The 23,644-nt window shown below is 35.8% G+C and overlaps 1 protein-coding gene across 5 annotated transcripts in view; it reads right to left on the bottom strand.

Annotated features, from left to right (window-relative positions):
* Window positions 1-23,644, bottom strand: part of LARP1B (La ribonucleoprotein 1B) — a 134,508-nt gene that overhangs the window by 53,711 nt on the left and 57,153 nt on the right. For all 5 annotated transcript variants that reach the window (XM_060298946.1, XM_060298945.1, XM_030863874.2 and 2 more), the window contains one exon: window positions 6,642-6,765. In XM_060298946.1, the coding sequence (XP_060154929.1) occupies window positions 6,642-6,765 (124 nt within the window). The remainder of the gene's footprint in view (window positions 1-6,641; window positions 6,766-23,644) is intronic.

Raw genomic sequence — 23,644 nt, forward strand, 5'->3', positions numbered from 1 at the left:
ACTGGCAAATCGCAGCAAAGTAGAGTATAATATCTTTTCATATTTACCAGCCATACAGTTTTCGTCTATGTGAAGCTCCAGTTTATGTTTTGTCAACTACTTTTTCTACTGATGTTAATCTTTTTTCATATTGACTTTTTAAAATAGAAGTATAGTTGATTTACAATATTATATTCATTTCAGGCGTACAACATAATTCAATATTTTTATGGATTATACTCCATTTAAAGTTATTACAAAACAATGGCTATATTCCCAAGTACTATGCAATATATCCTTGTTGCTTATGTATTTTATACATAGTAGTTTGTATCTCCCCACGCCCCTTCCCTCTAATTTTTTAAAATATTTATTTATTTTTGGCTGCATTGGGTCTTCGTTGTTGCGCGAGGGCTTTCTCTAGTTGCGGCGAGTGGGGGATACTCTTCATTGCGGTGTGCAGGCTTCTCGTTGCAGTGGCTTCTCTTTTTGAGGAGCAAGGGCTCTAGGTGCACAGGCTTTAGTAGTTGTGGCTCATGGGCTCTACAGCGCAGGCTCAGTAGTTGTGGTGCACAGGCTTAGTTGCTCTACAGCATGTGGGATCTTTCCGGACCAGGGATCGAACCCGTGTCCCCTGCATTGGCAGGTAGATTCTTAACTACTGCACCAGCAGGGAAGTCCCTCTTCCCTCTAATTCTCTGTTACTTTTATGCATTGTTAAATTTATCTCTTTGGGACTTAACAACTTGGGAATGATGCCCATGGGATGATATTAAGTAAAATGAGTAAAATGAAGAGTGGTAGATATGATGAAATCTGAACTGTGCATACGGGAGAATATTTACTTATTGGCAATGGAAGGTGCTGATGGTTGACCAGATCACTGTCTTTAAGACGGCTCCATTTTCAAATGAATCATATGTATTTTTGTAGCTGTGAACCATATCCTCCATGCTTCTTTCCTTTTGAAAATGGGATACTACCTTTTTTCCCTTTGCACAGAGCAGTATATCTGCCCAGTTAACAATAAAAATTATTGAGATTATCAGGGGACGAGAGTGTAATCTGTACTTTATTCCAAGACTTTGCATATCTCTCTTTTTTTTTTTTTGGTACGCGGGCGTCTCACTGTTGTGGCCTCTCCCGTTGCAGAGCACAGGCTCCGGACGCGCAGGCTCAGCGGCCATGGCTCACGGGTCCAGCCGCTCCACGGCATGTGGGATCTTCCTGGACCGGGGCACGAACCCGCGTCCCCTGCATCGGCAGGCCGACTCTCAACCACTGCGCCACCAGGGAAGCCCTGCATATCTCTTTAATAGTTCTCATAGGGTATAGTCCAAGGTGCCAAACTGAACAAAGATACTAACATGAAATCTTCGTTTATTTAAAATGTGGTCACTTCTTTTATCATGAAAAAACTACACACACTAACTCTGACTTCAATAATAACTTTAAATCACTTTGAGTCACTGAATTTTAAAACTGTATTGTATGGCAGAATTTATTAAAAAGTTAAAAGTAGGGCTTCCCTGGTGGCGCAGTGGTTGAGAGTCCGCCTGCCGATGCAGGGAACACGGGTTCGTGCCCCGGTCCGGGAGGATCCCACATGCCGCGGAGTGGCTAGACTCATGAGCCATGGCTGCTGAGCCTGCGCGTCCGGAGCCTGCGCTCCGCAACGGGAGAGGCCACAACAGTGAGAGGCCCACATACCGCAAAAAAAAAAAAAAAAAAAAAAGAAAGTTAAAAGTAGATCCCGGGAATTTAAGTAAATTAATTAATTAAATAAAATACATCTCTTGGGACTTTAATTCTATGATGTGGTGAGGAGCATAAATTATCAATTTTAATTTACTCAAATTAAACAACACAAAAAATCTTGTAATTAGACTAAACATCCTTAGTGGAATACCCTAAGAATGTTAAAAAAAAAAAAAAGTTTAAAAGTATAAAGTTTTTAAAATTTCAAAGCTTAAAAATTTGAAGAATTTTTTTAAAAGTAAGCTTCCTTTAGTATTTATAGTAATATTATTTAATATTATTGTTATTCTGAAGCTACTATATCATAGGATAAACAATTCTGTTACTGTGCTTAGGAATGATATTTTTTTCACATAAGTAAAACGTCGTACAAATATAAAATCTAACAAATTAAAATTAAAATCTGTAATCCTAAATTTGAACAAAAACGATCAATACAAATTTGTAACATAATTTTCCTTAAAAAATTTCCAAGCTCTTTCAATAGAAAAGGCCTAGAAACAATGACCAACTCAGTAGCAACTAGAGTACTGACAAAGCTCAACCACCTGGCAAACAAGACAGTTAAGAGTCCAACTCCAGGGACTTCCCTGGTGGTCCAGTGGTAAAGGATCTGCTTTCCAATGCAGGGGACTGGAACTGCAGCTTCAATTCCTGGTCTGGGAAGATTCCACATGCCACGGAGCAACTAAGCCCACACGCCACAACCACTGAGCCTGCTCACCTCGACTAGAGAGCCCATGTGCCGCAAACTACAGAGCCCATGAGCTCTGGAGCCTGCGCACCACAACTACAGAGCCCATGCACTCTGGAGCCTGTGCGCCACAACTAGAGAGAGAAAACCCACATGGCACAACTAGAGAGAAGCCCGCACACCTCAATGAAGAGCCCATGCGCCGCAACGAAAGATCCCGTGTGCCGCAACTAAGACCCGATGCAGCCAAAAATAATAAACAAATGAAAAAATAGTATTTTAAAAAAAGAGTCCAACTCTATTATCACAGAACAAAGCAATGAAAGGTGGATTTGGAGCTAAAAGTCAATAAACTGATAATTGGCCCAAGTATCAATAAGACAGTAGAGTAAAACCCATCTAATGTATTTATGAGATCAGAGTGATAATTTTCTCTTTTTTCAATTGAAGTATAGTTGATGTACAATAGTATATAAGTTGTAGGTGTACAATATAGTGATTCACAATTTTTAAATGTTATACCCCATTTATAGTTATTGTAAAATATTGGCTATATTCCCCATGTTGTACAATATACCCTTGTAGCTTATTTTACACATAATAGTTTGTACCTCTTAATCCCCTAACCTCATAATCCCTCTCCCACCTTCCCTCTCCCCACTGGTAACCACTAGTTTGTTCGTTATATCTGTGAGTCTGTTTCTTTCCTGCTATATTCACTAGTTTGTATTTTTTAGATTCCACATATAAGTGAGATCATAGGGTATCTGTCTTTCTCTGATTTATTTCACTTAGTATAATGTCCTTCAAGTCCATCCATGTTGCTGAAAATGGCAAAATTTTGTTCCTTTTTTATGGCTGAGTAGTATTCCATTGTATATCTCTATATACCACATCTTCTTTATCCATTCATCTGTTGATACACAGTTAGGTTGTTTCCATACTTTGGCAATTGTAAATAATGCTGCTATGAACATTGGGGTACATGTGTCTTTATTTTAAATTAGTGTTTTGTCTTTTTAGATATATACCCAGGACTGGAATTGCCAGGTCATATGGTGGTTCTACTTTTAGTTTTTTGAGAAACCTCCATACTGCTTTCCACAGTGGCTCCACCAATTTACATTCCCACGGACAATGTAGGAGGGTTCCCTTTCTCCACACCCTTGCCAACATCTGTTATTTGTGTTCTTTTGGATGACAGCCATCCTGACAGGTGTGAGGTGGTATTTCATTGTGGTTTGTTTTTTTTTTTTGGCGGTACACGGGCCTCTCACTGCTGTGGCCTCTTCCATAGCGGAGCACAGACTCCGGACGTGCAGGCTCAGCAGCCATGGCTCACGGGCCCAGCCGCTCTGCAGCATGTGGGATCTTCCTGGACCAGGGCACGAACCCGTGTCCCCTGCATCGGCAGGTGGACTCTCTACCACTGAGCCACCAGGGAAGCCCTCATTGTGGTTTTGATTTACATTTCCTTGATGAGCAATGCTGAGCATCTTTTCATGTGCCTGTTGGCCACCTGCATGTCCTCTTAGGAAAAATGTCTATTCAGTTTTTCAGCCCTTTTTTAAATCAGGTTGTTTGCTTTTTTGATGGTCCATTGTATGAGCTGCTTATATATGTTGGATATTAACCCTTTATTGGTCATATCATTTGCAAACAATTTCTCCCATTCAGTAGGTTGTCATTTCCTTTCGTTGATGGTTTCCTTTGCCATGCAAAATCTTTTATGTTTAATTAGGTCCCGTTTGTTTATTTTTGCTTTTATTTCCTTTGCTTTAGGAGAAAGATGCAAAAAAAATTCCTGTGATTTATGTCACAGAGTGTTATGCCCAAGTCTTCCTCTAGGAGTTTTATGGCTTCTGGTCTTCCATTTAGGTCTTTAATCCATTTTGAGTTTATTTTGTATATGATGTAGAGAATGTTCTAATTTCATTATTGCACATGTAGCTGTCCAGCTTTCCAAGCACCATTTATTGAAGAGACTGTCTTTTCTCCACTGTACATTCTTGCCTCCTTTGTTGTAGACTAATTGACCAGATGTGCGTGGGTTTATTTCTGGGCTTTCTATCCTGTTCTATTGATCTGTATGTATGCTTTTGTGCCATTACCATACTGCTTTGATTACTGTAGCTTTGTAGTATCGTCTTAAGTCTGGGATCCTGACTCCTCCAGCTCTGTTTTTCTTTCTCAAGATTGCTTTGGCTATTCCAGGTCTTTTGTGTTTCCATGCAAATTTTAAAATTATTTGTTCTAGTTCTGTGACAAATGCCATTGATATTCTGATAGATATTGCATTGAATCTGTTGATTGCCTTGGGTAGTATGGTCATTTTAACAATATTAATTCTTCCAATCCAAGAAAATGGTATATATCTCCATCTGTTTGTGTTGTCTTCAATTTCTTTCATCAGTGACTTATAGTTTTCCAAGTACAGGTCTTTCACCTCCTTAGGTAGGTTTATTCCTAGGTATTTTATTCTTTTTGATGGGGTTGTAATTGGGATTGTTTCCTTAATTTCTCTTTCTGATAGTTCATTGCTACTGTATGGAAATGTAACCGATTTCTGTATATTAATTTCATATCCTGCAACTTTACCAAATTTTTTGATGAGCTCTAATAGTTTTGATCATAGTGATAATTTTAAAATAAAACAAAAAACCCCAAAAAACCTCCTCATTGGTCAGCAAAGAAAGATGTAGAGAACCAGCTCATTACTTTGAAAACTAGTAAACAAAGTGAAAGAATAAAGCATTTATTCCCTTTCCTATAAGAACTCTATCTCAGGAAAAACAAATAGTCAATTAAGGGAAATCCTCCTTATGGAAGTAATCTACTAAATTAAGAAGGAATTATGAAAATAGAATTATCACTATTTTGAAGCCCCTTGTGAAATAAACCTTCAAGCGATGATTATCACAGAGAGACACCAAAGAGAGACAATCGAGCATTATGTGCCTCCTGGTATAAGTATTCAACACAACATATGACATATTCTTGCACAAATATGAGCCTCAATCTGATCAAGGCTCTGTATCAAAATCACAGTTAAAGAAAATTCAGGACCAGAAAATGGTTGGATGAAACCATGGGATGCAATCAGCAAAGTCCAGAATGTAAGAAATTCTACAGGACAAACAATCTAGTTTCTACAACAATAAAGTTCAAGGGAAAAAAAACACAACAGTATGAACCTATGCACTAAAAGAGACATATCAACCTACTGCAACGTTTGGAGTTTATATGGATTCTGATTTTTTTTTAAGTGATGAATGAGAAAATTTGAACACCAATTAGATATTTTATATTAAGGAATTACTGTTAATTTTAGATGTGATAATGGTACTGGCTTATTTATGTGTAAAATAGGTAGTCCTTATCTTATCAAAGATACGTACAGAAATATTTAGGAATGAAAAAATATGAATAATATGATTGGGAGTTTGTTTCAAAATAATCCAAGTGGGAGGTAAAGAGAATGAGTGGAGTCAAGGTGAAATAAAATTGGCTATGAGATGATAAAGCAGCTAATGGGTAGGTAGTGGGTACATGGGGTTTTATTATACAATTTGCTTTATTTTTGCATATGTCTGAAGTTTTCCAAATTAAAAGTTTTTCTTTAACCTGCCTTCAGGAAAAACTATAATCAAATCAGTTACACTTGCCTGAAAATGTCAGATTCAATTTTACAAATCTCCCAAATGTACTTACACTTTCACACAAAGATAAGGCCTTAAAGCAAAAGAATCATGCTAGTGGTATATTTTAAGGAATCAGCAAGTGAGTGAAAATTTTTCCTTATTTTGCAAAGAGAAGCATTCCCAGCAATCTCAAAGTCAAAAGAGACACATAAAGAAACCAACCAATTCACCCTACTTTTAAGTAAGCGTTTGGGTTTGAGCATGAGGTGGTGTTATAATAGACAACTCCTGGATCACCTTTGTGATTACCTGCCTATCCACCAAGAGTAAGGTGGACTTCCAACTATGATCATTTACTACATGGCTGTCTTACCAAATTTACAATCTGTATTTTTAAGTCTCTAAAATGTTTTGAAGTTCACCAAAGAATAAATAAAAGTTGAGTTTTAAAATTCTAGTCTTTTACCAGATATCTAAATGTTTTCCACAAATAAAAAAGCAAACTTTAAAAACAATTTAGAACTGTTTGAATATTATTCAGACACTTACACAAAAGCAGATTTACATACCTTGCCTGGACTGTGAAGGTGCTACAGGAACTTCTTGGTTTGGCTCAAAAGGAAGTTCAGGTGTTAGGTTTTCAAACTGCTCTTTACTAATGAGATTTAGCTTCTTAAAGTTCTCAACTTCTTGCTGAAGTAGAATGGAGGAATCTAATTACTAAACTGGCTAATAGAGTAACCAACAGACAATAATTGATACTAATCTCAAAAAATGAGTTTTAAAAACAGGAATTGATTGCAACCGAATAGAAAAGATGTTCTAATAAAGAATCTAGCATTATACTTAATAATTAATATTCAGAGTTTAAAAGAGGCATCAAGAACCCTAAAATATTATGACTATTTTATAATTAAAATACATTATAAGAACATACATTCTTATCATTAACTATGTGTTGAGCATTTACACACAAGACCAGTAGAGTATTATAGAGGTTACAAAGTAATCCAAATTCATGTTCCCTATGCTTAAGGAATTTACAAGTTAGATGGAAAGAAAGAAATGCACACATAAAAATAATATTAGACAGTGTATGAAAAGTGGATAGTATTTGGTATAAGAATTGAGATCATAAGGGAGGCATCACAGAAGAGATGGGACAAAGCAGCTCCTTAGAATGAGAATTTAGAGAAAGGGAAAAGCATCCTAAATTAGGTACTATGAGCAAAGATGAGAAGCTTGGAATAAGCAATCATTTATTAGAAGATAATTCAGTAAATGACAAAATTTGTTTAGAACCAGTGGTCTGGTAAAGAAGCTGGAGAAAGCTAATAGATCTTTAGCACTAGTCCAAGAAGTTTCTGCCTCTTTTTCTAATAGTGGGAAACATGTGATGAAACATAAACCTAGATGGCTCTGAAGGTTCATTTCCAAACCCCTTTTATAAGCTTAGTAGCAAGGATACTGCGTAGGTCTAAGCTGTTGGCTCAAAGGAAAAATGGGCCCATCCCTGCCCCTAGGGCCCCTTTCTAACTTTTGTTACATAATCACATAGATGTTCCCTGCCCTGACCTACATATATGTAAAACATTACAGAGGTGGAGGCCATTCTCTACTGGAAGGTCATCGGGCCATAATGCATGAAGACTATCGAAGCCTGGCTGAAGCTGTGGGAAAAAAAAAAAAGAGTTTGAGGGACTACTTGCATTCTATTACTTCTGGTAAGTTTTCCCCAATAAACTCTGTATCACATCTACACTACTCCTCAGTGCTAATTGGTCCATGACCCTTTACAGAGTTAACATCTAAAAAGAGTGTAAGGAGGTAAAAGACATGACAAAAGTATCTGTCTGATGAGCCAAATTAAACATCATCATTACAAAATAGTTGTGGCATCTTGCTCTTAACAGCTATCCAAACAATCTTTTCCTTCTGTCTTCAAACATGAATGTTACTTGACAGCTCACACCATTTATTAGATCCAGTTAGCCTTTTAAATTAGGATCTATCTTCTTTTCATGAAAATGCCTTAAATGATTACTTCCCCTATACCAAAATTGCTTTCCCAAAAGTCTTCAATAAGCTCTTCAAGCTAATTGAGTCATTACTCTTCACTGTCCCTTATCTTGCTACAGAGCTTGCTATTAGCAACTCCCACTTCAATGAACATTTATTGTATGTTTATCATATACCAAAAATGAATAAACACAGTTCTATTCTGATGGGAACACAAATACGTTTCTGTTTTGTTTTTAACTTTTAAAACTAAGTATGGTATAACACACCGCCGCTTACATATATATGTATACACACACACTAGAGAACGGCATAAATCATAGGTATATATCTCAATAAGTCCAAAGTGAACAGACCTGTGGAACCACCATTTGAGTAAAGATGATATAACTAGCACACTAGAAGTACCCTTCATGCTCCTTCCTATCACTGCCCTGTCTTTCTTCCTAAAGACAGCCAATACTCAGACTTTAATTCTTTAGATTCATTTTTCATGTTTTTGAATTTTATAAAAAAGTAATCATAATGTATGGTTTCCTTAACACAAAATTATCTTTATGAGATTCATCTATAGTTTGTGGCTCTACAGCAGAGGTCAACAAACTACAGCACCTAAAGGCCAAAGTTTGTCTTTGTAAATAGTTTCATTGGAACACAACCGCATCCATTTGTTTACATATTGCACACGGCTGCTCCAATGCTACAACTGCAGGGTTGAGTAGTTGCCATAGTCAACGTATGACATACAAAGCCTAAAATATTTACTACATAGCTCTTTACAGAAAAAGTTTGTCCATCCCTGCTCTACGGTACTCTATTGTATGATCAAACCACAATTTTAAAAAATCCATTCTAGGGACTTCTCTGGTGGCACAGTGGTTAAGAATCTGCCTGCCAATGCAGGGGACACAGGTTTGAGCCCTGGTCCGGGAAGATCCCACATGCCACGGAGCAACTAAGCCCGTGCACCACAACTACTGAGCCTGCGCTCTAGAGCCCACGAACCACAACTACTGAGCCCACGTGCCACAGCTACTGAAGCCTGCATGCCTAGAGCCCGTGTTCCGCAACAAGAGAAGCCACCGCAATGAGAAGCCTGCACACCACAACGAAGACAGCCCCCGCTCACCGCAACTAGAGAAAGCACACGTGCAGCAACGAAGACCCAACGCAGTCAAAAATATTAATTAATTTTTTTAAAAAAAGATAAATACAAAAATCCATTCTACTGTTGATGAGCATCAGGTCCTTTCCAGACTATAGCTGCTATCAATAATGTTGCTATAAATATGTTTTTACAGAACATTTATTTGGTGAACATATGTTTTTTTACCTTTTTGTAAACTGTAGTTGATATACAATATTATATGTCACAGGTATACAATACAGTAATGCACAATTTTTAAAGTTTATACTCCATTTATAGTTACTATAAAATATTGGCTATATTCCCTGGATATGTACAACATATCCTTGTAGCTTATCCTATACCTAATAGTTTGTACTTCTTACTACCCCACCCCTATATTGCCCGTCCCCGCTTCCCTCTCCCTACTGGTAACCACTAGTTTGTTCTCTATATCTGTGAGTCTGTTTCTTTTTTGTTATATTCACTACTTTGTTGTATTTTTTAGATTCCACATATAAATGAGATCATACAGTATTTTGTCTTTCTCTGACTTACTCACTTAGCATAATGCCCTCCAAGTCCATCCACTTTACTGCAAACGGCAAAATTTTGTTCTTTTTTTATGGCTGAGTAGTGTTCCATTTTGTGTGTGTGTGTGTGTGTGTGTGTGTGTGTGTGTGTGTATACCACATCTTCTTTATCCATTCATCTTTTGATGCACACTTAGGTTGCTTCCATATTTTGGCAATTGTACATAATGCTGCTATGAACATTGGGTGCAAGTGTCTTTTTAAATTAGTGTTTTTTGTTTTTTTCAGGTATATATCCAGGACTGGAAATACCAGGTCACATGGTAGCTCTACTTTTAGTTTTTTGAGAAACCTCCATACTATTTACCACAGTGGCTCCACCAATTTACATTCCCACCAACAGTGTAGGAGGGTTCCCTTTTCTCCAAACCCTTGCCAACATTTGTTATTGTGTTCTTTTAGATGAGAGCCATCCTGACAGGTGTGAGGTGATATTTCATTGTGGTTTTCATTTACATTTCCCTGATGATTAGTGATGCTGAGCATCTTTTCATGTGCCTGTTAACCACCTGCATATCCTCTTAGGAAAAATGCTTATTCAGTTCTTTGGCCCATTTTTTAATCGGGTTTCTTTCTTTTTTTTTTTTTTTTTTTGATGTTAAGTTGTATGAGTTGCTTATATATGTTGGATATTAACCCCTTATTGGTCATACCATTTGCAAATAATTTCTCCCATTCAGTAGGTTGTCATCTCCTTTTGTCGATGGTTTCCTTTGCCATGCAAAATCTTTTAAGTTTAATTAGGTCCCACTTATTTATTCTTGTTTTTATTTCCCTTACTTTAGGAGATGAATCCCAAAAATATTCCTGTGATTTATGACAACATATATTTTTATTGAGTATTTACTAGGAGTGGAATTGCTGAATCAGGTGGTGCACTTCAACTTTAGTAGAAAATGCAAATATGTTTTCATAGTAGTTGTACCTATTTACATTCCCATTAGCAGTATATCAAAGTTCCTATTGCTCTACATCCTCATCAACACTTGGTATTGTCAGTTTTTAAAAATTTAGTCTTTCTGAAAAGGACCAAACTATGGATATAAACTACATTTTGGATGGACCTCAAGGGCATTATGATTTAAAAAAAATATTAATCTCAAACGGTAACATGCTGTATGATTCCATTTATATAACATTCTCAAAATGACAACATTATAGAGATGGAGAACAGATTAATGGCTACCAGGGATTAGGAATAGCAGAGGGGAGGGAGATGGGTGTAAGTTTAATAGCACAAGGGAGATCTTTGTGGTGATAAAATAATTCAGTGCCTTGACTTTTATAGTAGTTATGTGAATCTACATGTGATAAAATGATAGAGAAGTATACACACACATTTGTGATAATAAACATCAATTTCCTGGTTTTAATATTGTGGTTTAATTATCTAAGCTATCAGATTTAATTAGATTTAATTATCTAAGATAACCTTTCAAGGTTATCTGGGTGAAGCATACACTGGACCTCTCTGCACTATTTTTCCAGTTTCCTATGAATCTATAATTATCTCAAAAATTTGAAAAATTTAAATATGTAGCCACTCTGGTAGATGTGTTATCTCACTGTGGTTTTAATTTGTATTTCTCTGATTATTAATAATGATGAAAACCTTTAGTATATTTTATTTGGATAATTTTTTTGTGTGATATGACTACCCAATTCTATTGCTCATTTTCCTATACAGTTGTCTTTCTCATTGATTTGTGTATGAGTTCTTTACAAAATGTTGTAAATGTCTTTTTTCTACTCTGTACCTTACCTTTTCACTCTTTTATGGTATCTTCTGTTGAAAAGTTCTTTTTAATGTAGTACATTTTATCAATCATTTGCTTCATTGTGTTATTTCCTGTTTAGTAAATCTTTCTGTACTAAAAGATCATGGAAATAGTATATTAATCTTTTATGAGTTTTATTATTTTGACTTTCACATTTAAAACTACAATATATCTAGAATTGATTTTTCTGTGTATGGTATAAGGGTTAATGTGCACTTGAAAAGAATGTGAATTCTGCAGATGTCAGGTGCAGTATTTCACTTCTGTCAATTAAGCTAAGTTTCTTAACTGTGTTGTTCACATTTCCCACATGCTTACTGATTTTTTCATCTGCTTGCTATACCTTGCATCTTTCTTGATAAGGTGTATTAAAATCTTCCACTATGATTATAAATTTGTCTATGTACACCTATCAATTTTTGTCTTACATATTTTGAGGCTGCTATTAAATGCATACAAGTTTAGAACTAATATATTTTCTGGTGCAACTAAACCTTTTATGATTATGAAATGTCCCATTTAATCCTGAATAATTCTTTTTGCCTTAAAAATCCACTTTACCCATAGAGTTATACCAACTTTGTTGTGGTTAGTGTCAATATTTATTTAAATCTACACATGTATTTACCATTTCCATTGCTCTTTATTCCTTTCTGTACCTTCACCTTCTTCCTGGAATCATTTTCCTTTGCCTAAAATACTTCTTTGTACTTTCTTTAAAGCGTAGCTGCTGAAAATAAATTTTCTCAGTTTTCATATGTCTGTTGGTTATTTCACCTTCATTTTAAACAGCTGCATTGAGATACAATTTACATACCATAAAATTCACCTATATTAAGTGTACCCTTCAACTATTTGTCTACCTTTATTTCTGAACACTAGTTCCCTTCCAGTACTGTGATTACACCACCCCATTGTCTCCCGACTTCCATTATTTCTGCTGAAAAGTTAGCTGTAAGTCTTACTATTGATGCTTTTAAAGAAGTTTGTCCTTTTTCTCTGGCTTTTGTTATTTATTTTCAGCAGTTTTAAATTATAACCTTGATGTGGTTTTCTTTATATTTATATTCTTTGGAGTTCATAGGACCTCTTGAATTTATCTCTTGTTATATCTTTCATCGGTTTTGGTAAAACGTCAGCCATAATTTCTTCAAATAATATTTCTGCCTTATCCTCTCACTCCTCTCTTCTGAGAATCCAATCAAATGTATGTTTGAGCTTGGGACTGTATCTCCTATGTCTCTGACAACAGTTTCTTTATTTTCCACTTTTTTTGCTCCATGCTTCACTCTTGATTTTTTCTTAACCCATCTTAGTAATTCTGTATTCAGCGTGTACTTATCTACTGTTAAGCCAGTTCATTGCACTCATTTTATATTTTTCATTTCCAGAATTTCAGTTAGATTCCTTTTTAAAATTTCTACTTCTCTGATTAAATTCTCCATTTTACCTTTTTAAAAATCATGTTAATAATAACTAAAGTCTGATAACTCTATTACCTGGATCTCTATGGATCTGTCTCTATTTTCTGTTGTTCCTTTTGTTTTTTCTATAATATCATCTTGTCTTCTTGTATGCCTGATTATTTTTGGGGGGGGGTAGACATTATTTTTGAAAACTTGAGGCTTAGGATGATATTTTACTCCAGAAAGGATTTGTGTTTTCCTTCAACTAAGTGGCTACAGGCATCAGCATGCTGATCCAATGAGGGATTAAAATGAACAGATGCTAACTCTACCGAGAGCATATCTTTTTAAGTTACCCTGATTTTCTAGGATGTAGGCCTTTAGAGTTCCCAAAGCCTAGAAGGCTTACTAGAGGTCCCCAACTGGTTTCTGAACACCAATTTTTATTACCCTAGTTCCATGAGTTTTTCAAAAAATCTCTTTTCAGATTTTCAGTTGCTTCTTCTGGAACTAGCTGATGCCTCTGAGGGAAATGCAGACTGTTATGCCAGTCTTCTTCAGATTTCCTTCTTCCAGATTTTAGCCACACAATTCTTTATTGTATTGTTAGCTCTACTGTGTTTTCATGCAGATTTTTTTACCTACTTTTCCAGTTGTTCTCGGCAGGAGGGCTGATATGAATTACACAGTCTACCCCAATTGAATCTATAGTCAGTCTAATTTTTGTTTTTTAAATAAACTTAGACTTTGCCTTGGTCAAAAGGGGACCAAAAAGACTTAATAATCAGTGGATAAGACTTGTAAACAAATTAATTACATTTCACTATAAGAGTTAAAAATTGGCACATATCGGAGCGGCTGGGCCCGTGAGCCATGGCCGCTGAGCCTGCGCGTCCGGAGTCTGTGCTCCGCAATGGGAGAGGCCACAACAGTGAGAGGCCTGTGTACCGCAAAAAAAAAAAAAAAAAAAAAAAAAAAAATTGGCACATATGAGGTAAAAAGCTAGAATTAACACGTGATTTTTCTGGGGTGGATGACAATAAAAACTATCAAAGAGGTATTTCCTGGGAAGAGTAAAATCTGAACTGGGTTTTGCAGTCTAAAGGATGAAAAGGAGTTTGGCAAGTAAACAATGTAAAAAAATAGTGCAGACAGAAGAAATAACACATGCATCTTGATATTTATTATGAATTTTAAAACTGAAAGCAGTGGCACAATGAAGACAGAGAGATATGTAAGAGCCAAATCATGAATTCTTGTTTTCCAAGCAATTTGAAGTTTATGTTGAGGGAGGTAAAAAAGCACTGAAGAGCATTAAGAAAAATAGGAAAATAGTAGGATTAATATTTTAGAAATTTGAAGGATTTGCATTCTTTTCCTTGGGATCACTTATTTTGAAAATTAAGTAAGCCTGAAACTATTTGCAGCCATCTTTGCCATCTGACAGAGAAAGCCTGATTGAAAATGAAGCTAACACAGAGGAAAGAAGACCAAAGATAGGATTAGAGAAATGTGAAATCATTCTTTGAAGTCCTAGACAAAGACTTATCTGGAAGCAAGTACTACTCCTTGGACTTCTGGTAGTAAATTCCCTTACTTGCTAGGAAAAAAAGGAGGAAAGGAGAAAGGAAGGAGGAAGACTACTCTCTGACAAGAGGAAAGCTAGAAAGAGAATGAACTAGAGCCAAGAACCTAGTATACAAACCCCATAGAGAGATGGTGCAGACCAGAACTGTTGCATGGCAGTAGTGATGGTTAGGGAAGGATGGATAGGACCTAGTGACACACTGCATGTTGGAAGTTAGAAGTTGATGAGGATTCCTAAGGCATCCAACCAAAATTTAGAAAAACATAGAAAAGAGGTTTAGGGTAGGTTTCCTTTAATTTTTTAAATGGAGACAGAATATAAATGAGATACCTATGGAACACGAGACACACAGCTGGAAAATCTAATAGCTACTGGTTACAGTTCTAGAGGCCCACAAAGACACTAGGATGTCATTAGCATACAGTTAATGATTAAAAACCTGGGAATAAATTCTCTCATTTATGGACAAGATAACAAAGTTCTAAGAGAAGCAGGTCAAGGGTAGGACCAGGGAAGACCACATTTAAAAAGCAGGCGGAAATTGTACACTCAAAAATGGTTAAAACTGTAAATTTTCTGTATACATATTTTACCATAAAAAAAAGACACCCCCCAGTAAAGGCAAGCATGCCATTTTGTCATGTCATAAGGTATGAAAAGTGCTAAGCAATGGGGACCTAACATTGGTATACATTAGCCATCTTGAGAAAGTTCTAACCTGACCAAATGTGAAACATTTGAACATCAAAATGAATAACTGGAATGGAATGGTATCCATTCAAGAGTCCATACTGACATTAAAAAGAGAGAGAGACAGAAACAGACAGAGAGAAGAGAAAGTTAAAATACAAAATAAAAAACGAATGGAAAGTTCTCTTTTACAGAAGAATGCTAACTGACATAGAGGGAGTAACAAATAAAAAATTACCATCTTATAATCACCATAGTAAAACTGATTCAAGCAAAAGTCATCAATGGAAGCTAAAACACTAAGTGAAGACTGCTGGGGAACATGGCTTTAAAATATTACTCCAGAGATCACTTATTAATTACAAAGGGAAGCAGGTACCTTCTTCATCTGTTTGCAGAAGACATATGAAGGAAAGTGACAACATGAAAACCAAATGACATCATTATGTCTCCTGAGGTGATATACTAAAGACGGCGCATAACCTATGTAATATTCCTGCCAAAAATATTTAACCTAAAGCTAGTCATATGGAAATACCAGGCAAACCTAAACTGAGGGATATTTTCCAAAACTATTGACCTGGATTCTTCAAAAATGTCAATGTCTGCACCCCTATGTTCATAGTAGCACAATTTACAATAGCCAAGACACAGAAACAACTTACATGTCCATCAACAGATGAATGGATAAGAAGGTGTGGTGTGTATGTATGTGTGTGTATATATATATATACACAAAATAAAATATTACTCATCCATAACAAAGAATGAAATAATGCCATTTGCAGCAACTTGGATGGACCTAGAGATTATCATACTAAGTGAAGTTAAGTCAGAAAGACAAATACCTACCACATGATATCACTTACACATGGAATCTAAAATATGACACAAATGAACTTATCTACAAAACAGAAACAGACTCAGACATAGAGAACAGACTTGTGGTTGCCAAGGGGAAGGGGGGACAGGGGAGGACTGGATTGGGCATTTGGGACTAGCAGATGCAAACAATTACACATAAAATGGATAAACAACAAGATCTTATTGTATAGCACAGTGAACTATGTTCAGTATCCTGTAATAAACCATAATGGAAAAGACAAAGAAAAAAAAAGCCAATGGCATGAAAAGCAAAAAAAAAAAAGGCTGAGGAATTATTCTAAATTAAAGAAAATTAAAATTATGTAATTCTAAATGCAATGTGTGATTCTTGGAGTTGGTATCAAAAAATAAATAAAAAGTTATAAAGGACAGTATTAAGACAATTAGAGAAATCTAAATATAGGCTATATATTAGATATAACATTCTATCAAGACTAAACTTTCTACGTTTGACAGCTATTGTTATGTAGGAGAATGTACTGGTTTTTAAGAGATACAGGCTTTATATTTATGGATAAAGTGGCATAGTGTCTATAACTAACTCACAGGTGGTTCAAAAAATTCACATACATATTATACATATCCCTTTGGTTCAGCATTTCATTTCACCCCTGGATTATTATAAATAAGTTTTAACTCAACTTCTGCCCTCCCCTACTCTGACCTAGGCTAATGCCTCTGTTAGATTAAACCTTACTAAACCATATTTTGATCATACCACTTTTCTTTGTAAGAACTGCAATCGCTCCTTTTCTAAATTCCTACATAGACTTCAAGACACTTCACAACCTGCTCCCATCCCACCTACCCAAACAATCTTCAATTTTAGTACATCACAATAGTAGTAACATTTTTAAAGAAATTTGATTATACTTGTTCAGCAATTACAGTAACTTTTTAAGTTATTTTTTAATGCAACTGCCATTCTACTCAATGAACATATGCAGTGAAGTAATTAAGCCCTAAAATGTTAATTCACATAAAGAAAAACCCAACAAAAGGATGCATACATTTTAATAATGTCCTGACCATTAAAAGGTAAAGTATCTAGGGAATTTCCTGGCAGTCCAGTGGTTAGGACTCCACACTTCCACTGCCGGGGGCCTGGGTTTGATCCCTGGTCGGGGAAATCCTGCAAGCCATGCAGTGCGGCCAAAAAAAAAAAAAAGAAAAAAAAAAAAGAGAGATTAAAATGTAAAGTATCTAAACAAGTATAGTTTCACCATATCCTCAAGGACCTAATTTTATAATTAAAGCCTTTCATGAATAAAAAAAGTTGAGAAACACTGACTAAATTTGAATTATTTTAAAAATCAGCCTCTTAGGAAAAAGATGACCATGAACAGGAAGAGCCAACAAGTTAGAATCTTCATAAATTTGCTCAAGTGCTTCAAACAGTGAAACACTCGAATATTTTATAAATACGATCCTGCTACATTACTATATATATGATAAATTTACATATGCATATTATGATGTGGGGCTATGTTTAAAACCACATACGTATTTTACAAGTCGTTTAAAGGACTTTTGAGAGTATTTTGGCCATACTCAGTTTTCAACTTAAAAGGACTCTAGAACCAATTCCCAAATAATATTTAATTCCAGTGCATTAGAGAAGACACATAAGTTAGGTCTTAGACCTATCAGTGTTGAGCAACTTTTCTTTACTCAAGAAACAGTAATTTAAAAATTGCAAACTGTATTTTTCATAAATTATCTTTCTCAGGATATTAAAAAATACATCTGTGTTACACATCACTGCAATTCCATCAAAGAAGGAACAGGCCAGATTTTATAAACTACATAATTTATATTGTAAAAGCTAACTTAAACACTATCTTTGAAGGAGATACTTTAGAATCTGATTTTTCATTTACTGACATACATTGTTGTAGTATTGAATTCTCAGTCACTCTTCAATCCACTTTCTTTGAGACACAACATTTTCATCATCACTGTTCTTCGCAACAAGCACAAAGCTTTAACATTTATTTAAGAGACAGTCCACCTACTTACAGCACCAGAGGCTACTTTCTGTCCTCAGCTCTCTTTTCTCCATTTTCCCCCTTCAAATCAAGCCAACTGGTTACCTTCACTAGCTGGACTACCTATTCTGTTTTGATTTTGTACATTTCCAGATAGTGCCTAAAAACCAAGGAAAAGCTCTTGCGTGCATCAAGGGATGGAAATTCTGATAAAAGTTATAAGGGGGCAAATTTTACAACCACTGTTTTAGCAGTGGGAAAAAAATTTTCTCTGCCACAGAAACCTGAAAAATAAATCAAGCAGAGTCCCAGGAAAAGGCAAGAAATGAGCCAGTTGTTTAGGGCTGACTAGTCTACACCTTAAATCAAACATACAAAGGAGGTTCCTAGTCTAAGCTCAACAAACAGGGGAAACATAAAGGACCTTGGGCCTGTAAACTCCATGACATCAGGGACTTGCTGTTTATTTTCCTCAACACTGTACACAAGTGCCTATCACTAAGCTTGACACCTCACAGGTACTCCGATATCTGTAACGAATGAACAAAAAATGGATGACTGAATGAAAAACAAGAGAGAAACTGAAGTCAAGAAGAATGCGTTCCAAAGGAAGATATTTTCTTGTGGGTTTTTTTTTTTTTTTTTTGGTCAGGAGTATTGAACAAAACAGTGGGTCCTAGATTAAGTGTTTTGTTAATTATAATATAGAATATTCATTACTAGGGCCAAGTCTAAGCCTAATCCTTCTCTATAATGCCTCCCTTGATTATGCCAACCCAAAACTCTCAAAATTCTTTCATCCAGGTCTTTTAAAATAATTCTGCCTTAGTGTAAACTATATGTGTACAGTATAAAAATTAATAGCTGTGAATACCACCTGTTACCACCATCTAGGTTAACAGAACACTGACAATACCTTAAAGCTCCTTGTTTGCTTCTGCCCAATCACATTCTCTTCCTTTTCTCCAGAGGTACTGCTATATGGATTTTAGTGAAGGTCATTTCCTAACTGTTCTTTTATTAACCACCTTTGAAAGTTCCCCTAAGCAATATATTTCACTTCCCCTGTGTTTGAACTTTATGTAAATAAAATCATATTTTAATATGATAATATACTGCATATATTCCATGAATAACACTCACCAGATCTTTTTTAGTTTAATTTTTATTTGAGAATTTCTCTAACATATGCAAAAATAGAACAGTATACTGAAGCCTTATATATCCATTACCTAGTTTCAATTATCATCCTTTTACCATTCTCTTATTTGATGTACACCAGCATTACTTTAAAAATCATCCCCCTTTCTTTGTTTCTAAGCGGCTCCAGTCATGGTGCTGGTGTTACCCTTGCCTGGTTGTAGGTGGCTGTCTCTCCTGTCTGTAGAATTCTGGCCTGAAAATACCAGCTGGTACACCAAACTAAGCAGCTTCAACAGGGACATTATTTCCTCCTAATATCAGTTCAGTAACTAGATTTGGTTTTTTACTATTGTACACTTCTGGCAAAGAGGGAAAATAATAGTTCCTCGGTCTTCCTTTGTTTTTGCATTAGATTTTGATATTTCAGACTGTAAAGGGCTCTGGGGGATGATATTGATATTACCTGTGATCGCAGTAATTTTACTGAAGCAACTGCATTGAAATTCACTTGGGTTTTCTCTCATTATCAGATTCTATTCCAAACAAGTATTCTGTAAATCCAAATGGATTACCAGTGTGCTATAGATTTATTATACAACAACATTCTATGTTTGGTCTACATTGAAAATAGTTTAAGTTAGTCTTATCATCTAAAATATTTTAAAATGTTCTTTACATGAAATTTTATTTTATATTTTTAAAACTTTAGGAACTTTATTTTTCTAAGTCAGTTAACTACTTTAAAAAAAATATTTTGTATCTACTTTTGTAACTTCACCAGAATAAAACATATTGAAAGGAAAAAAATCATCCCCATTTCTGTATCTATGATTAATTTATTTCACTGCTAAATACCAAACCATTATACACAAAGACACAATTCATCTATCCATTATACTATTTTGGACATGATATGAAATTGATGCTTATTAGATATCTGTGTGTATACATATACATTTAGAAATGGAATAGATGTTTCCTAGGATGCATAAATAGTCAACTTTAGTAAGTAATATTAAACTGTTTACAAAGGTGGCTGTAACATGCAACAACATAGACGGGCCTAGTGTGTATTATGCCTAGTGAAATAAGTCAAAGAAGATAGATACTGTATGTTATTACTTACAAGTGGACTCTAAAAAATAAAATAAATGAATGAATATAACAAAACAGAAACAGACTCACAGATATAGAGAACAACTAATGGTGACCAGTCAGGGGAGGGAGTGAGAAGGGGCAAGACAGGAGTAGGGGATTAAGAGGTACAAACTACTATGTATAAAATAAATAAACTTCAAGTATATATTGTATAGCACAGGGAATACAGCCAATATTTTATAATAACTTTAAATGGAAGATAATCTATAAAAATTCTGAAACACCAGGATGTACACCTGAAATTAATATAATATTGTAAATCAACAATACTTCAACTTTTTTAAAAAGATGGTTCTAACAATTTAATCTAGCACCAACTGTGGTATGTGAGTTCCTATTGTGCCATTCTTTACAAAGACTTAACATTGTCAGACTTTAATTTTATGATATAACAGTTATGATCTTCTGCCTCTGCATATGATAGAGTAACTGATACAAGCCTACTTCTGCCAACGAAAATAACCATAAACTGATATAAAGTAACTATTTTGGCACTGGATAACTAGCAATGCAAGATCCTGATCTCTGAAAGAAGAGAAATTCACAAGGTGGACTCCACAATCACCCCAGCTCTCTTTTCTCAGTACAATTTCCCAACCACAGCACAGCAAGCTTCAGCCCAAGCAAAGCATGGCTGTCCTGCTGAGCTGAGAAGGTAGTGATTAGCATTCAGGGAAGCAGAAGCAATGTAATCTATAGAGCAGAGCACTGAGGAAGAGGGACATAATTAGTGTTGGAGGGGGCAATACCCCTTGTGAGTAGGGGGTCAGACCCCTGTGAGTCCTTGGCTGAAGGCTGAGCTACATACATAGAGGATAAGACTCCCTGACACATATCCAAAAACAGCTGCAATGGGACTGAGCTGAACAGTTACATTAAAGGTCCAATAGCATTGGGAGATAATGACATATAGACCCAGTTGAGAATGGAGACCCCTTGTTAACCACTCATCAACACCCAGGGCATCCAGGTAAGATGCACTTTAAAAATTAGGCCAGGCTACAGAGTAAGGCCCACCTCCTACAGTAAGACCTACTCTAGATTCCCCAGCAAAGCCTAACACAAAACCTGATAAGATGTTGAGGAAACATAGGGTTTAGAAGCTAAGCTCTACCAAGTTAGAGAGGTTTTCCACAGATCTAACCTAACAAAGAATAAAACCAAGCCCACAAAATTCCAAGCTGTCAGGCCAAAAAAACAAAAAAATCAACATTCCTCAGAGGAAGATGACATAATCTATAATCTCTACAGTATAATACCTAAAATGTCTAGTAAAAACACATTTCACATTTAGTATCTAAAATGTGAAAAGAAACAGGAAGATGTAACACACAGTCAAGAAAACAACAACAACAGTCAACAGAAACTGTCTTCCTGATGTCTCAAATGTTAGATTTTACAATAGGGACTTTAAAGCAACTATTACAGAGTTAAGTTTGATGAACTAAAGGAAAAGATGGTCTGAATGAGTGAACAGATAGGAAATCCCAGCCAAAAACATAGACTACAAAAAAAATAAGTTATAGAACTGAAAACTTTGTACTTGGATGAGCTTAAGAATAGAATGGAGATGGCAGACAAAAGCTAGTGAAAATAAAGACAGATTTGTAGACACAATTTAATGTATAAAACAGAGGGAAAATAGCCTGCGAGCCACAACTACTGAGCCCACGCCACAACTACTGAAGCCTATGTGCCCTAGAGCCCGTGTGCCGCAACTGCTGAGCCACATGCTGCAACTAATGAAGCCCACACACCTAGAGCCCGTGCTACTCAACAAGAGAAGCCACCGTGATGAGAAGCCTGTGCACCACAACAAACAGTAGCCCCTGCTCGCCGCAACTAGAGAAAGCTCACGCACAGCAACAAAGACCCAATGCAGCAAAAATATAAAATTTAATAAATAAATAAATAAAAGACTATGTTTTTCTTTTCACAATTTCCTTAAAAGACAACTGTTAGTTTAAAGCAAAATAATAACATTTTAAGATGGGCTTAGAATACATGTAAAAGAATACGACAACACTAGCACAAAGGTAGTGGAACTATATTTTTGTAATTATAAATTATATTTGTAAGCCAAGAAATATTAACTGTCAGATGAGAAAACTGTGAAATGATATAATAATCTATAAAGATTTAGAAAAGTTAAGGAGGCATATTATTAGCACTAGAGTAATCACTAAAAAATAAAGTTTAAAGAAGCATAACTAAGAAGCCAAAAGGGAAACTAAAATGTAATATTATAAAACGTTTGATTAACTTAGAGGTCACAAAAGAAATTAAAAAGGAAATAAAAATATTATAACTAGTAAGACCCAATTATATGATGTCTACAAGAAACCCTCCTATAAAATAAAGGCACTAACTGGGGAATTCCCTGGCAGTCCAGTGGCTAGGACTTGGAGTTTTCACTGCCAGGGCCTTGGTTTGATCCCTGATCGGGGAACTAAGATCCTGCCAGCCACACAGCACAGCAAATAAATAAATAAAAATAAAATAAGTAAATATAAATAAAATAAAGGCACTAATAGGCTGAAAGTAAAAAGATTAAAGAAAGGTGGCAACTTTGGCTTCAACATCAGACATGGCATTACAAGAAATAATGATGAGGGACTTCCTTGGGGGTGCAGTGGTTAAGAATCCGCCAGTCAATGCAGGGGACACGGGTTCGATCCCTGGTCCAGAAAGATCCCACATGCCACAGAGCACCTAAGCCTGGGCGCCACAACTACTGAGCCTGCGCTCTAGAGCCCATGAGCCACAACTACTGAAGCCCAGGTGCCTAGAGCCCGTGCTCCGCAACAGGAGAAGCCATTGCAATGAAAAGCCCACACACTGCAACGAAGAATAGCCCCCGCTTGCCACAACTAAAGAAAGCCTGCACGCAACAAAGACCCAACGCAGCCAAAATTTAAAAAAAAAAAAAATTAAAATAAATAATGATGAGTCAATATGGATCACTGTGCATATTTCACAATGATGAATCAATTCATCAAGAATACATAACTACATATGTATACTGCATCTCATAACAGATGCATATATATGCATCACATATACATGCATTTAACAATAGAGCTACAAAATTTATATAGCAAAAACTGACAGCTCTAAAGGAAGAAATAAACGAATTTCAACCACAGTTGAAGATTTTAACAGCCCTCTCTCAGTAATTTATATGAGGGAAAAAAAGTC

The sequence above is a fragment of the Globicephala melas genome, chromosome 5, assembly GCF_963455315.2.
Source record: "Globicephala melas chromosome 5, mGloMel1.2, whole genome shotgun sequence".
NCBI classification, from domain to species: domain Eukaryota; kingdom Metazoa; phylum Chordata; class Mammalia; order Artiodactyla; family Delphinidae; genus Globicephala; species Globicephala melas.